This window comes from Pituophis catenifer, unplaced genomic scaffold (assembly GCF_029215685.1).
Source record: "Pituophis catenifer annectens isolate HBS135680 unplaced genomic scaffold, rPitCat1.0.hap2 SCAF_1, whole genome shotgun sequence".
NCBI lineage: Eukaryota > Metazoa > Chordata > Lepidosauria > Squamata > Colubridae > Pituophis > Pituophis catenifer.
The window spans coordinates 137874716-137888155 of record NW_027256881.1 but is presented as its reverse complement, the minus strand read 5'-3'; the positions used below and the strand labels follow the sequence as shown (position 1 = coordinate 137888155).

Genomic DNA, 13440 nt, shown 5'->3' with positions numbered 1-13440 from the left:
ACGGTCAACTCACTGCGGGAGAACTTGCTATGGCCAACACGCCTCAGGACAACTCGCTGTGGGACAATTCAACAATTCAATTTAAGTATTTAAAATAATTAAAATTTTATTTTAATTTTTGTCGTTCACATTTTATTTTGTCCTTCCTTTGACATCCTTTTTTTTAATGATTCTATTTGACTGTTTCTTCGATCCAATAGCATGTTGGTCATGCCAAGTTGTCCCGTAGCGAGTTGACTGTAACAAATTGATTGTAGTGAGTTGGCTATGGCAAATTGGCCACAGTGAGGTGTCATAGACCCTGGAAAAACAGTATGTATATGGATCTTTCCATATGGCTGTATCTACATAGAGCTTTGCAAATAAATTTAATAAGTATGTAAGTAAGTACAGGTAGTTATCAACTTGCAACAGTTTATTTAATGACAGTTCAAAGTTATAGTGGTACTGAAAAAAGTGACTTATGACCGTTTTTCACACTTACAACTGTTGCAGCATCTCCATGACCACGTGATCAAAATTCAGACAGTTGGCAATTGACTCATATTTCATGATCCCCTTTTCTGACCATCTGACAAGCAAAGTCAATGGGGAAGCCTGTTTCACTTAACAGGGTTACTAACAAATGCACTGATTCACTTAACAATTAACAAATGCACTGATTCACTTAACAACTGGGACAAGAAAGGTCGCAAAATGGGGCAAAATTCACCAAACAAATGTCTCACTTAGCAACAGAAATTTTGGGTTCAATTGTCATAAGTTGAGGACTACCTGTAAATAGGGTTATCTCCCTGTTCACTCTTATTCTATACCTCAAAAGCCATTCCTAAGGATTAAAGAGATTTTCTGCAGTGTTATAGGGAGTTGTATTGAAAAATTGAATGTGTTTAGCCAAGCTTTCCTGCACAAATAGAAGGGCGTTTGTGCTTGATGATTTTGATTACAAGTTTTGGCAATATATTAGGGATGATGATGATAATGATGACGATGATGATGATGATTTAGCCAAGGAAACAGTATTTTCTATCATGTACAAAAGTAGAATTGAACCACAAGTCTATCTGGATCAGTTAATGAAATATTTTAAAGCCTGCTGATGGATTGAATGTAGCCTACTGGCTTTAATTTCCAAATTCTGCATTAGATGGGAATAGTAAAGTGCTTTCCATGCAGAAAAACTCAGGATCAGCTCATAGTATCTTTTGAGACCGTATAAGATTTTTGCCTGAAATATTGAAGAGAATATTTGTTGGGGAGACTGCATAGATCATACAATCCTAGATGGACACATGGATTAACTAGATATAGTGAAGCATTCAAAACTTCCCTTTCTTACTTTATTATCAGAACGTTCTAAAAAAGTCAAAGTACTTTTTTCTCTTGTTATTTTTTTGTGGGGCAGAGCAAAATTAAGAAGCGTTCATGGGTACTTCATGAATGCCTGGAAAGAGTTCCTGAAAACGTGGATGCTGCTAAAGAATTGCTGCAATATGGCTTAAAGGGGACAGACTTGGAGGCTCTTATAGCTACAGGGAAAAGAGAAGATGGTGGCAGGTTTGTTGGAATGGTTTATTGATTCTGTTATCTTCTTTTGCGATCTGCTTTAAGAAAATCTCATAGCCCATGCTTAAAAATAACTTGTGATGGATGCATCTTCTCTGGTTCCTTTTGAATACCACAGTCTTAAAGGAAAATGAAATGCATGAACCTGGCTTCTTACTAAAAACAATTTTCAAAAGAATAAAATTTGATTCAAAGATGAATTAGATACATGCAAAAACATTTTTTTTCACAATAGGAGTAATTCTCTTGGAATCTTTCATGCCTGTAATCCTCCTTTTAGTATCTGGGTATAAATTTGATTCTGTTCTGCTAAATAGGGAGCAGGCATCCAAATGTACTTGGGACGTTAGAGCAGCTATTTATTTATAGATTTGTATCCCACCCTAAAGCCTGGCCAGGCTGGCTGGCATGGGGGGTCCTGAAGGAGAAGCTGTTGGCTGGTTCACTAACAGAGAAGACACCCCATCTTTTCCCTCCAAATGCTTCTTTTTTTTAGTTTGCTTTAATTTTTCTTATAACCTTAGTCCATTTTTATATTTATAATCACTGAAGGTTTGTTTTATCCTGATGGAAGCCATTCAGAGTTGCCTGAACCATGGAATGAGTGCCAGTTAATTAGTTAGTTAGTTAGTTAGTTAGATAGATAGATAGATAGATAGATAGATAGATAGATAGATAGATAGATATTGTTTTTTACAAATAACTCAAGGTGGTGAACATGTCCAATACACTTTCCTCCTATTTTCCTTACAACAACAAACCTGGGTTGGGCTGAGAGAGCCCAAAGTCACCCAATTGGTTTTCATGTCTAAGGCAAGACTTGAACTCACAGACTCCCACTTTCTAGCCTGGTGCCTTAACCACTAAGCCAAACTTTTCATAGGCACACTGTTTTCTATCTGAATGCCATATAGCATGATGCCTTTTCCTCTTGTAATCCTTGTACTGTGAGTCAATCCTTAAATCCCACTTGGGACAATTTTATCAAGTGATCTAGAAATGTTATAAATAAAACACATTATGCCTTGCTGTAAATGACAGCTCCAACCGTTCTGTTAAACATATGTTGACAAAATTTTCACAAAAAGCAAGGTAAAGTTTTTAGCCAGTTGTTTCTCACTTAGTTGTCTTTCAGAGAATCATATTGCTGTCTGCAGTTTTGTAAGCATTTCTTTTAAATGTGATTTTGCATCTAAGTATATCTGGACATTTTAAAATTGTAGTCTTAGTAAGTTATACAAACCAAAGCCTATTTTACCAAAATAAAAAAGTACAATACTTTTTAATAAGGTCTTCACTGATACTTTATTGTATGAGAATGAGCCGCGGTGGTGCAGTGGTTAGAGTGCAGTACTGCAGGCTACTTCTGCTGATCACCGGCTGCCAGCAGTTTGGCAGATCGAATCTCACCAGGCTCAAGGTTGACTCATCCTTCTATCCTTCTGAGGTGGGTAAAATGAGGACCCAGATTGTTGGGAGCAATATGGCTGACTCTATAAACTGCTTAGAGAGGGCTGTAAAGCACTATGAAGTGGTACATAAGTCTAACTGCTATTGCTACTGCTATTGTATCAGTGTAAACACATTATATTGAAATATTTTAGATGTTTCATTTACTAAATAAACAATAAAATATTTTATCTGCTGAAAAGGGCAAACACCTCATGGATTTGTTTTTGCTGAGTATTCCTTTAATTTTTTTTTTAAAAAATATATTGTAATCTAAAAGTTCAAAACTGTAAATTGAACAAAAAAGTTGGCTATTGATTAAATAATCAGTTTTTTAATTCTTTCATTATTGTTATTCTCTCCAGATTTATCTTGCCGGGTGACATAGACATTGATGAACTACTTTATGAAGAATTTTTAACACCAGAGGAAGAAGCAGAGTATAGAAAGGAGCAGGAAGCCATAAAGTATCAAGAACTGCTAGAATTAGTAGACTTCTCAAAGTAAATAAATTTGTCAAGTTCAGTCACTTCTTACTGTTTTGTAACATTCACATACATGTTTATGAAGAGTTAAATACATTCTATTTCTAAGTGGATTAATATATAAGTATTTGACTAAACAGTAATCTTTGAATGGTCCGATTTATTGAATTTCCTGTTGAGGTTTAAAATGTGGAAACAGGTACACCAATCAAATGTTAATAGTTTTTAGTTAAGTTGTCTAATGCAGGGGTCACCAACCTTTCGGACCACAGGGACCACTAAATTCATAATTTTAAATCCCACAGACCATTAATATGATCTGCCTAATGACTGGCTGGGTGGGCGTGGCTAGGTGGTGATGTGACTGGGTGGGTGTGCTCAACTCAATGTCACTCTACTCGCCTCTTCCCTCCCAGCCACTTCTCGCCTGCCTGCCCGGGCTCTTTAGGGCCCCAACAGGAAGCAGTTGTTGGAACTAAGCAGCCACCACGAGAAAGAGTTGGCAAAACAGCTGGCTCAGTTCAAATTGGATCTGACCTAGAAGGAGGCTCAGCAGAAGCACCTCATTGAGGACTATGAGCATAGGCTTTCCAAGCAGAGGGAAGACCTGAGGGAGTGCAAGGCCAAGTACAGGCACTTGGAGGCTCAGCTGAGATGGTCAGCCAGTTCCAGGCCATGATGTAGTCTCATTGGAACAAAGCCCTCCGGCTCTTCCGTCCAGCCTTTGCCCAAAGCCCCCATACCAGGAGGCTGAAGCAGACTCCAAGTCGGAATTTCTGCCCCCCTCCAACCCATACAAAAAGACCCCGAAGGGGAGACTCCCTGCAGTAACACAAGCGTTCATTGCACATATCTGGCCCAGGGGCCGTAGTTTGAGGACCCCTGATTTAGTGCAATATAAAAAATGCAAATAATTTTTCTGCGGACCACCAAAATTTTCTCGCTGACCACCAGTGGTCCACAGACCACCAGTTGGTGACCACTGGTCTAATGCACAATTGATGGCTTTAAAACAGCTTTTCTCTACCTGAGGTTCTCAAGTTGTATTAGACTTCAACTCCCTGAGTTCCTATCCAGCATGTGAATGGTTCCTCTAGAGCAGGGCTGTCAAACTAGCAGCCCATGGGCCAAATGCGTCACATGCTGGCCACGCCCACACCCGGTTTAGTGAAGGGAGAAAAAGTTGTGATATGTCACGTGACGATGCCATAACAATGTGTGTTTGACACCCCTGTTCTAGGGTATTCATTCATTCATTCAGAGTATTCTGAGTGTATATATATTGCTAAATCCTGTAGTACAGATTAATTTCTTCAGAAGAAAAAAATATTTAGATGCAAATTCTACATTATGAATGGCAGTCTGGATCAGGGTCATCACTATCTTATTTAAGACATTTAGTTGGATTTCAGGGGTATTGTATGGGACATCCAGGTGATTAAATAATACAGCTAGTCATACTTAAAGCTAGATTGAAATTACTTTTTAAAAGGTACCATATATTCCTTGTTTACAACTGTATCTCAATATGTATGATTTTATTTGGATTTATTTTTTTCTTACTATTCTTTGAAAAGATATAAAACTCTCTCCATCATTTATTAAAACACAGATTAACTCTGGAACAGAAAGAATTATGTCGCTGCAGGTTGAAACTACTAACCTATTTGGATCGGCTTGCAACATATGAGGTACACCAAATTTAAACTGTGGGTCGTATTGGTTGACTTGCACCTCATCATACAAAATTTTTGAGATTTTTCATCTGATCTTGCTTTATATTTTCAACCTGTTATTTAGATTTTCATTAGCACAAATAATGAACATCAAGACTTAATTTAAGCCACATGTAAACTAAGAACTAATATCTTTACTTAAATATTTCTTTTTGTTTAGGAAATCCTTGGAGGACCACATGCTGCTGAGCAAAATTATGATGCAGAATTTTTCAGGAAGTTCCGCAATCAAAATATTGTGCTTTCTGCAAGAACATATGCTCGGGTATACCTTCTCTTCTACGAAGCTTTTCCTATATATGAGAAGGTTTTTTTAATTGGTATTTAATGGTGCCAGCTTAAAATGCAGCACAATGGTTCTCAGATCAATGTGGAAATAAATCATGTTGAGTGCCAGCAGCTTTTTCTCAACCAAAGTATGGTTGTACCTATGGAATTCGATTGAAATATGATTCCTATTTGGCATACTGTAGTAATTAATGTGGTTTCCTGCTTGTGTGATCTTCATCTGGTTATGGAATAGACAGTAAAGGGTCCTTTTGTTCTTTTCTCCCCATGGCTTTATCACATACTAAGAAAGAAACTATGTCCATCAGACACTTTCTGTTGGAAGATAATAAGTGAGGCCTCTTTTAAGTGATAATAGACTTCCCCTTCTGGGGGAAAACACTGTCTTTTTTTATCGAAATATTAATGATATACTACTTGCTGATGAAAAGAATACTGAGAGATTATTCTCAGTTTATTGATCATAATTAATGGATATTTAACATGCAGTATGATATTTACCTGAAAGGAAGACATCTCCCACTAAGGACAAATCAATCCCCCACCCCCCAAACACACACACACACATATACAGACAAGGAAACCTTGCAGTACCCATCTCTTCTGCTAGTATTGCTAGCTCTATCTGAAATCTAGAAGCAATTTCTAAGTAAATGTGTGTATGTGACATACACATATGTTAATGTGCATTTGTGTATATGCACATATACCCATCAGGAGTCACAAAAAAGGCAGAATCTGGTTTAAAAAAATAGTAAATGAATTTAGTACTAGCAATTCAAATTAATTGCTTGTAAAAAGCATACTCTGTTAGTAGAATTAATTTAGTTTCATCTTAGTACTTATCCATGTTTTGTCTCATATATAAGTCACTTTCACACAAAGAAATGCATAAATACACCCCCCCCCTTTTTTTTTTTCCAGGAGGATCGGGGGTGGGAGGAAGGAAAACAAGAAAAAGAATAGAATGGAAATTGAGTCAGAAGAAGCTGTACTGTGAAAAAGAAACGATTTAACTATAGGGAAACTCTAGGATAATTATTTAACTGTAACAAAAAGAGTAAATATTTACTGGGCAAACAGCCATGCCAAGCACCAATTAATCTTCAAGACCATTCCTGCATTTCAGCAGTATTTTCTGCAGTCATTCACCTTCATGTCATTGTTTCTTTGATTTCAACAGTGTCTTTTATTCTCAGAAAATGTGGAACAGCACCCTTTACCCCCAATTTACAAGTAATTCGAAGAAAATTCTTCCCATCAGTAGATACTTCTAAAGACTGAATTACATTTTTCAAAAAAAGAAAATTACTTGACTTCCCATTAATTTTGTGTTCAGTTTTTTTTAAGCAGAATGTATAATTTTTCCTGAATATTAAAGCAGAACTTTATGTCTAGGAAAGTAATGTAAGAGGCTTGGAGATTTTATTTACATATCACGGATCAGATCTGCTTCCGTATCGGCTGCCAGTTCTCTCCAATTTTCCTGAAACTACCTCCCCACATGAATATTCTTTTTTGCTGCCTGAAGCTTGGTGAGTGTATACTTGCTCTCTACACATCAATGCAAAATTATACATTTCACTTCTGAAACTCAAGAGATTTCAGTTTAATAAAACGAGCAGAATTCCTGAGTAATAACTTAGTTTAAAATATAAGCTGCATGTGCTGCTTAGGAGAGATCCCTAACTCATACATTTCTAGCAAAACTGCTCAGTTTGTTGCTTTTTTTTCTAGAATTGATTAGTGTCTAATTTAGGTATAAGATATATACCTTAAGGATGCCCCTTTTTCAGAAGTGCTTTTTTCCTCATCCCACTTTAATAGTCATTGATCATCAGCAACATTCTCATTTTTTATTAAAATAAAGTGTGTGTTTGTAGTTTGGGATTACCTATCATTTTCTTTACACATGTTCTTCTTTGTTGAAGAGTGGATGAATTCCTTTCAACTATTTGAAGTCTATTGTTATCTAAGTGCAAGCCTGATTTAGTAATCAACCATGAGAAGTTGCTTTGTCCCATGTTGGATTACTGATTCATCCATTCAGTATCCTTTATAATGCTAACTAGCCATTGGCTCCTCTGGGTTTCACCTAGTGGTCTTTCCCAGTATTATCTGGGGAAAGAGCTTGGTGTCTTTTTCTTTAGAACATATACTGTATCACTGACTCCATTTTTGCTGTTTGTGGAAGAATAGATTGCTGTAAACATCATCTTAAGGCTGACCAATCTGGTATTTATTCATCCTTATCTGGAAATATAAGTGATGATGCAATATCCCAAAGGTGCTTTTTCAAGAGGCAACTGAACTTTCTCGTTTTTCTTTGAAGACATTTCGCCTCTCATCCGAGAAGCTTCTTCAGCTCCTACCGGATGGTAAGGAATGGAAGGATTTATACTCCTTGCAGACAGTTGGTCATTTGCAAGGAATATAAATCCTTCCATTCCCCACCATTTAGACAGAGCTGAAGAAGCTTCTCAGATGAGAAATGAAATGTCTTCAAAGAAAAAAAAGTCCAGTTGCCCTTTGAAGAAGCACCTTTGGGGAAAACCATGACCTGGATGACTGAGAATCTCCATTGACACGGATAATGCAATACTAGTTGATTCCTTTCTCTAAAAAGAATAGTTAGGGTAGCTTACCTGAACGAAAGCTATTTTTTATGCAGACAGTTTCTAATTTAAGTATTAGAATCAAAATCTAATAAATTTGCAAGATCCGAAACAAGCATATTTTACTAGTATCAGCATTTGTGAGAGCTAGCAGTAATGGATTCTTACATTCAACAGTTTGGGGTGTTTAACAGTTTTACTCATTGTGTTACAGTAGCTCCATTTAAAAGAAAGCAACTTTTGTCCAGACAGGGCCTTAAAAGAATGAATACATCTGAAACTGGCATGATGTATTTACATTTTAGATACAATATGTTGTAATTGTTGGTGCTTGTCATTTGTTGTTCTTGTTAGTTGCAAAGTCGTTTCCAACCCATCGTGACCCCATGGACAACGTTCCTCCAGGCCTTCCTGTCCTCTCCCATCCACTGGAGTCCATTTAAGCTCACGCCTACTGCTTCAGTGACTCCATCCAGCCACCTTGTCCTCTGTCGTCCCTTTCTTCTTTTGCCCTCAATCTTTCCCAGCATTAGGCTCTTCTCCAGTGAGTCCTTCCTTCTCATTAGGTGGCCAAAGTATTTGAGTTTCATCTTCAGGATTTGGTCTTCTAAAGAGCAGCCAGGGTTGATCTCCTCTAGGACTGATCAGTTTGATTGCCTTGGTACTTGGCATAATTCAAAATAAAAGCTGTCTTTCTACTCTTTTCTTTCAATTTTTTAAAAAAAGATAAAGGAAATGGCATTTGCTACTCTAAATTATAGGACTTTTCTTTTTAGAGTACCCAAGTCATATTTTGATTTTTAATGTGTTCAAATATTTTAAAATTTGAGACATTTTAAAAACAGCATCTCTCTCTCTCTCTCTCTCTCTCTCTCTCCCTCCCTCTCTCTCTCTCTCTCTCTCTCTCTCTCTCTCTCTCTCTCTCTCACACACACACACACACACACACACACACACACACAGTGGCTTAACTTTTTTCTTAGCAAAATGAAAAGCCTATTAGCAACCTAATCAAATCATCATTTTATATAGTTCATTTCTCAGATAAAGCATTTGGCTGTTTCTGGGATGATAGTGTTGCTGCTATTTGGTGTGCCATGCTAAGGAAGCCCTTTCAAATTTTAGTGCAGTGTCAAAATGCTTTTTCTCATGCATAAAATAATAGTTCTGCTTTTAGATGTGACATGACTTTTTTTCCATTATTCCTTTCTCTTGAGATCCTCTCTGCCCCAGAAAATACTGTTATAGAGATACAGGTGAGAGATGGAGTCTCATAAACAAAATGCAGGAGAAGAGATAAACATGGCAGATCTTGGTTTGGGCACCATGGGCTTCTCTTAACTTGGAGTCTTGTCCAATTCCAGAAGCTGTCTTTAGAAACCAACCCACTGTTGTTTGTCAGAAATTCAATTTCAAACTGATATGTATTAGTGAGATGGATGGCACAGAAAGTTAATAAGTAAATAAATAAAGAAATGTATAAGTATTCTCGATTTAGGACTGGTTCCTTAATGACAGTTTGAAGTTTTAATGGACTTCAAAAAAAACTACTTATTATTCATCATTGAAATCACGTGATGGGCATTTGGCAACTGGCTTGCATTTATGACCAATTGCAGTGTGCTGTGGTCACATGACCATGCAATATGACCAAAAAATGTCCATTGGATATGCTGGATTTGCTTAACAACCATTTGATTCATTGAATGACTATGCAATTCTCTTAATGATTCTGTTGACACATTTAACCATTGTAAAAACAGTTTTAAAATTGAGTCCAGTCACATGATGCATCAACATACAACCTCAATGACTTACAAACATTTCAGGCCCATTATGGCTGTAAGTTTAGGATAACCTGTCGAAGAGAGTTCTGCAGTTCACCCAAAAGCCTGTGGAGGGCCATATGTGACTTATGGGTTACAGGTTATGTACATTAGTTGCCACTAATTTCTATCTGCAGTATAGAAAAGACTGTACTCTTGTAGTATTGAGAATGGTACTAAGAAGAGGATGGACAAAGAAGGTAGTAATAAAATCTATCCAAATTTTCCTTCATGCCTTTTTAGTCTAGTGAAAGGAGTAATGTAATTTTCAGAGATAATTCTTTGTACAATTTTCTAATAAGCCTCCTTTAGAAATTTGGAAAATCTTCAGAAAAGCATAGATAATATAGTGTGGTTAATGTTCTGTTCCCTTAATATAAGCCTCTGATGGATGAAAAAGCCTTCTGCCACCTGGTTTACAACCCTTTAGTTCAAAACAGAAATCAGCATTCATAAATGTGAGAATGAGGAGACAGGGGAAAAAATGGTCTGACAGGATGGGACATTAATATTTCGGAGTAAAATGTCTTTGCTTCTTAACATCTACAGATGACATATTAGTCTATTTCACCCTGTCAGCTTTTTGTCATTGTATTTTCTTCTATCCCTGTTAGCTTTTAGTCCTAATTTTCAATTATTTAGTCTTCAGGCAGCATTTTTAATGATATGATCTTAGTAGAAGTCAAAAACAGTGATTTTTTTTCTCCTTTCAAATCTAGTCTCTTTTTAAAAGGTGTGGTAGGGTTGAAAAAACTGACAAAAACAGTGTACAGTGTTTAGATACTCAGACTGGAAGAGCATTCTTTGTAATTTAAAAAAAAATTAAATCTTTAATGTATTCTGAGGAGTGTAGCCATTTGAGTTTAAGAGAACATCTCTAGAAAATCATGGCCTTCGTCAGCAATAGAACTGCATATAGCTTAAGCCTTGTAATTTTGTTTCTGTTTTCAATGCATTACAAATAATATTGAAATGTTAGTCAAGATATTAGTTATACAGAGGAATCTCAGGTAAATGATTCCCTCATCAGCTGTAATTTTTCTGAAAAGCCATTTATGGCTGCCATGAAAGGTGATGAAAGAGAACTATATTTTTAAAGCAACGGTTCATAAATATGCTCCCTTGTCTGCACTAAATTTCTTTCAAATGTTTTTCCTGAGTTATATCTTTTGATGTTTGACTGATAACCGCTCCCATAATACAGTGTCTTATTAAATTAATTCAGCTAATTATGAAATGAAGGGAGAAGAAAAGTAATTGATAGCCAATTGGCGTCCTGTGTATTTGAGAGCGCTGAAGACCGTTTTCAGTTGGACTGGTATGCTATTAACCTGTTTTTGTTTTACCTTCAGTATCAGGTCCTGTATTGAACTTATTGACAAAGAGACCAGATTATTTGCAGAGTAGCTCTGGTGTTGTTTGTTTCAGTCTTTGCTGAGCGTTTACAATGCATTGATTCAATTACTTGATGTGAGATAGTAGGTTTCTAACAACCTGAAGCTGTTAATTATGCCATATTTTGTTAGAGGCAAATTTCATACTTTTCAATATTGAGGTGTCCACTATCCACAAAGAACTGTGATGGTACAGTGGTTAGAATTGCAGGCTAATTCTGCCAATTGTCAAAGTTGACTCAGCCTTCCATCCTTCCGAGGTTGGTAAAATGAGGGTCCAGATTGTTTGGGGCAATATGCTGAGATTTGTAAACTGCTTAGAGAGGGCTGTAAAGTACTATGAAGCGGTATATAAGTCTAAGTGCTCTTGCTATTTGAAATACCTGTAAAATGCACTTATAATTGGGCTGCTTCCTGCCATAATTGTCAGGTCCTGTGCAAGTCAGTGTTATTAACAGATTCTAAAAATCAGGCAGCTGTAATAGAAATTAATATTAAAAGCCGTGCCTTCCTTATTTTTGTTTTTCAAATCTATTCATTATAGAATGGAATGGAATGGAATGGAATGGAATGGAATAAAATATGGAATGGAATAGAATATGGAATGGAATGGAATGGAATGGAATGGAATGGAATAGAATAGAATAGAATAGAATAGAATAGAATAGAATAGAATAGAATAGAATAGAACAGAACAGAACAGAACAGAACAGAACAGAACAGAATAGAATTCTTTATTGGCCAAGTGTGATTGGACACACAAGAAATTTGTCTTTGGTGTATATGCTCTCAGTGTACATAAGGAGAATAAAATACATTTATCAAGAATAAAAAGATACAAAACTTAGTGATAGTCAAGGTTACTAATAAGCTCGTAATAATAATAATAAGTAATAATTGTACTAGGAAACAAAAACAAATTAAATTGAAAGATACAAACAACATGGTTGGCTAAATGAAATGATTGTTGTAGCTTATGATGAAAAAGTTCTTCTATAGAGTTGATAAAATGCCCGTTATAATCCTTTAACTACATTTTTTTCTTTTAATAGGAAGAATGCCTTTGCTTACTTCTTTTACTTGAAATGCTCTAAAGCATTCAGTGTCTTAGTCTTACTATAAGTCTTTCAGTCTTATTATAAGTCTTTCTTCTTAAATATTTTGTTTGTGTAGTTGCTTTTTTATAAATTGTTCCCTAACAGCACAGTTGCAAAGGGGCCCCTTGTGAAAATTTGCACAGCAGGGATTGTTGAAACAAGCAGCAGCTGAACCTTTCAAGTATATCTTTATCTTTATTATGGCCTTATTGCCGGAAGACACAAGATACATCAAATATATATATATCAAATAAATGCAAAGACATACCTAAAATCAATAGATATAATCAAAAGTAAGCATAAATTGAAAAAAAATCAACATAAAAAATAAAAGAGATGGTAGTGGCAATCACCAAGATTAACAAACATCTGCTGAAAAACCTTGCCAAGAAAAGTGCAGGGACTTGTCCAGGCAATCTCTGATAATTATTCATAATTGAAGAAGAAAGAAAAACAGTAGAAAAAAAAATAAGTAGAACCACAAATTTGAGCAGCCTAGGAGGAAACATTGGAATCCTGATCAGACAGAAGAAACAACAAATAAGATTCTGACTTACTGCAGAATATTGCTTCAGGATGAGATAAATAAAAGTCATTCAATATTTCCTGTAAAGAGAGCAACAGAGGCTCAAGATTTTCTCAGAACCCTCCCTATAGGGACAAATAGACTAATGTAGAGGAATCTATTTCTGGTGAAATTGTTTAAAATGTCTGGGTTATTTCATTTAAAGAAATGAAATGACATATACCATCTACCATTCCAAAATAACTAGAAGAATGAATTATGTTGCCTTAAATTGTGCTTGTCAGCAAACAGTGTGCAAAACTAGATTATTCCTCCCTCTCCCACACACACACACACACACACACACACACACACACACATCTTTTTTGTAGCATCCAAGTCTACTATGAGGGATTGGAAGATTTTTCCAAGCAAAAGGGGAACTGGCAAGGAAAACTAAGGAAAAAAATTGTTGTACA

General features: G+C 36.1%; 1 protein-coding gene across 1 annotated transcript in view; it reads left to right on the top strand.

The window, feature by feature from the left end:
* NBAS (NBAS subunit of NRZ tethering complex) overlaps positions 1 to 13440 on the top strand; it is a 151367-nt gene that overhangs the window by 30940 nt on the left and 106987 nt on the right. Inside the window, exons 17-21 of the mRNA XM_070955550.1 lie at positions 1406 to 1557; positions 3381 to 3518; positions 5113 to 5191; positions 5397 to 5501; positions 6923 to 7059. Coding sequence (XP_070811651.1) covers positions 1406 to 1557; positions 3381 to 3518; positions 5113 to 5191; positions 5397 to 5501; positions 6923 to 7059 — 611 coding nt within the window. The remainder of the gene's footprint in view (positions 1 to 1405; positions 1558 to 3380; positions 3519 to 5112; positions 5192 to 5396; positions 5502 to 6922; positions 7060 to 13440) is intronic.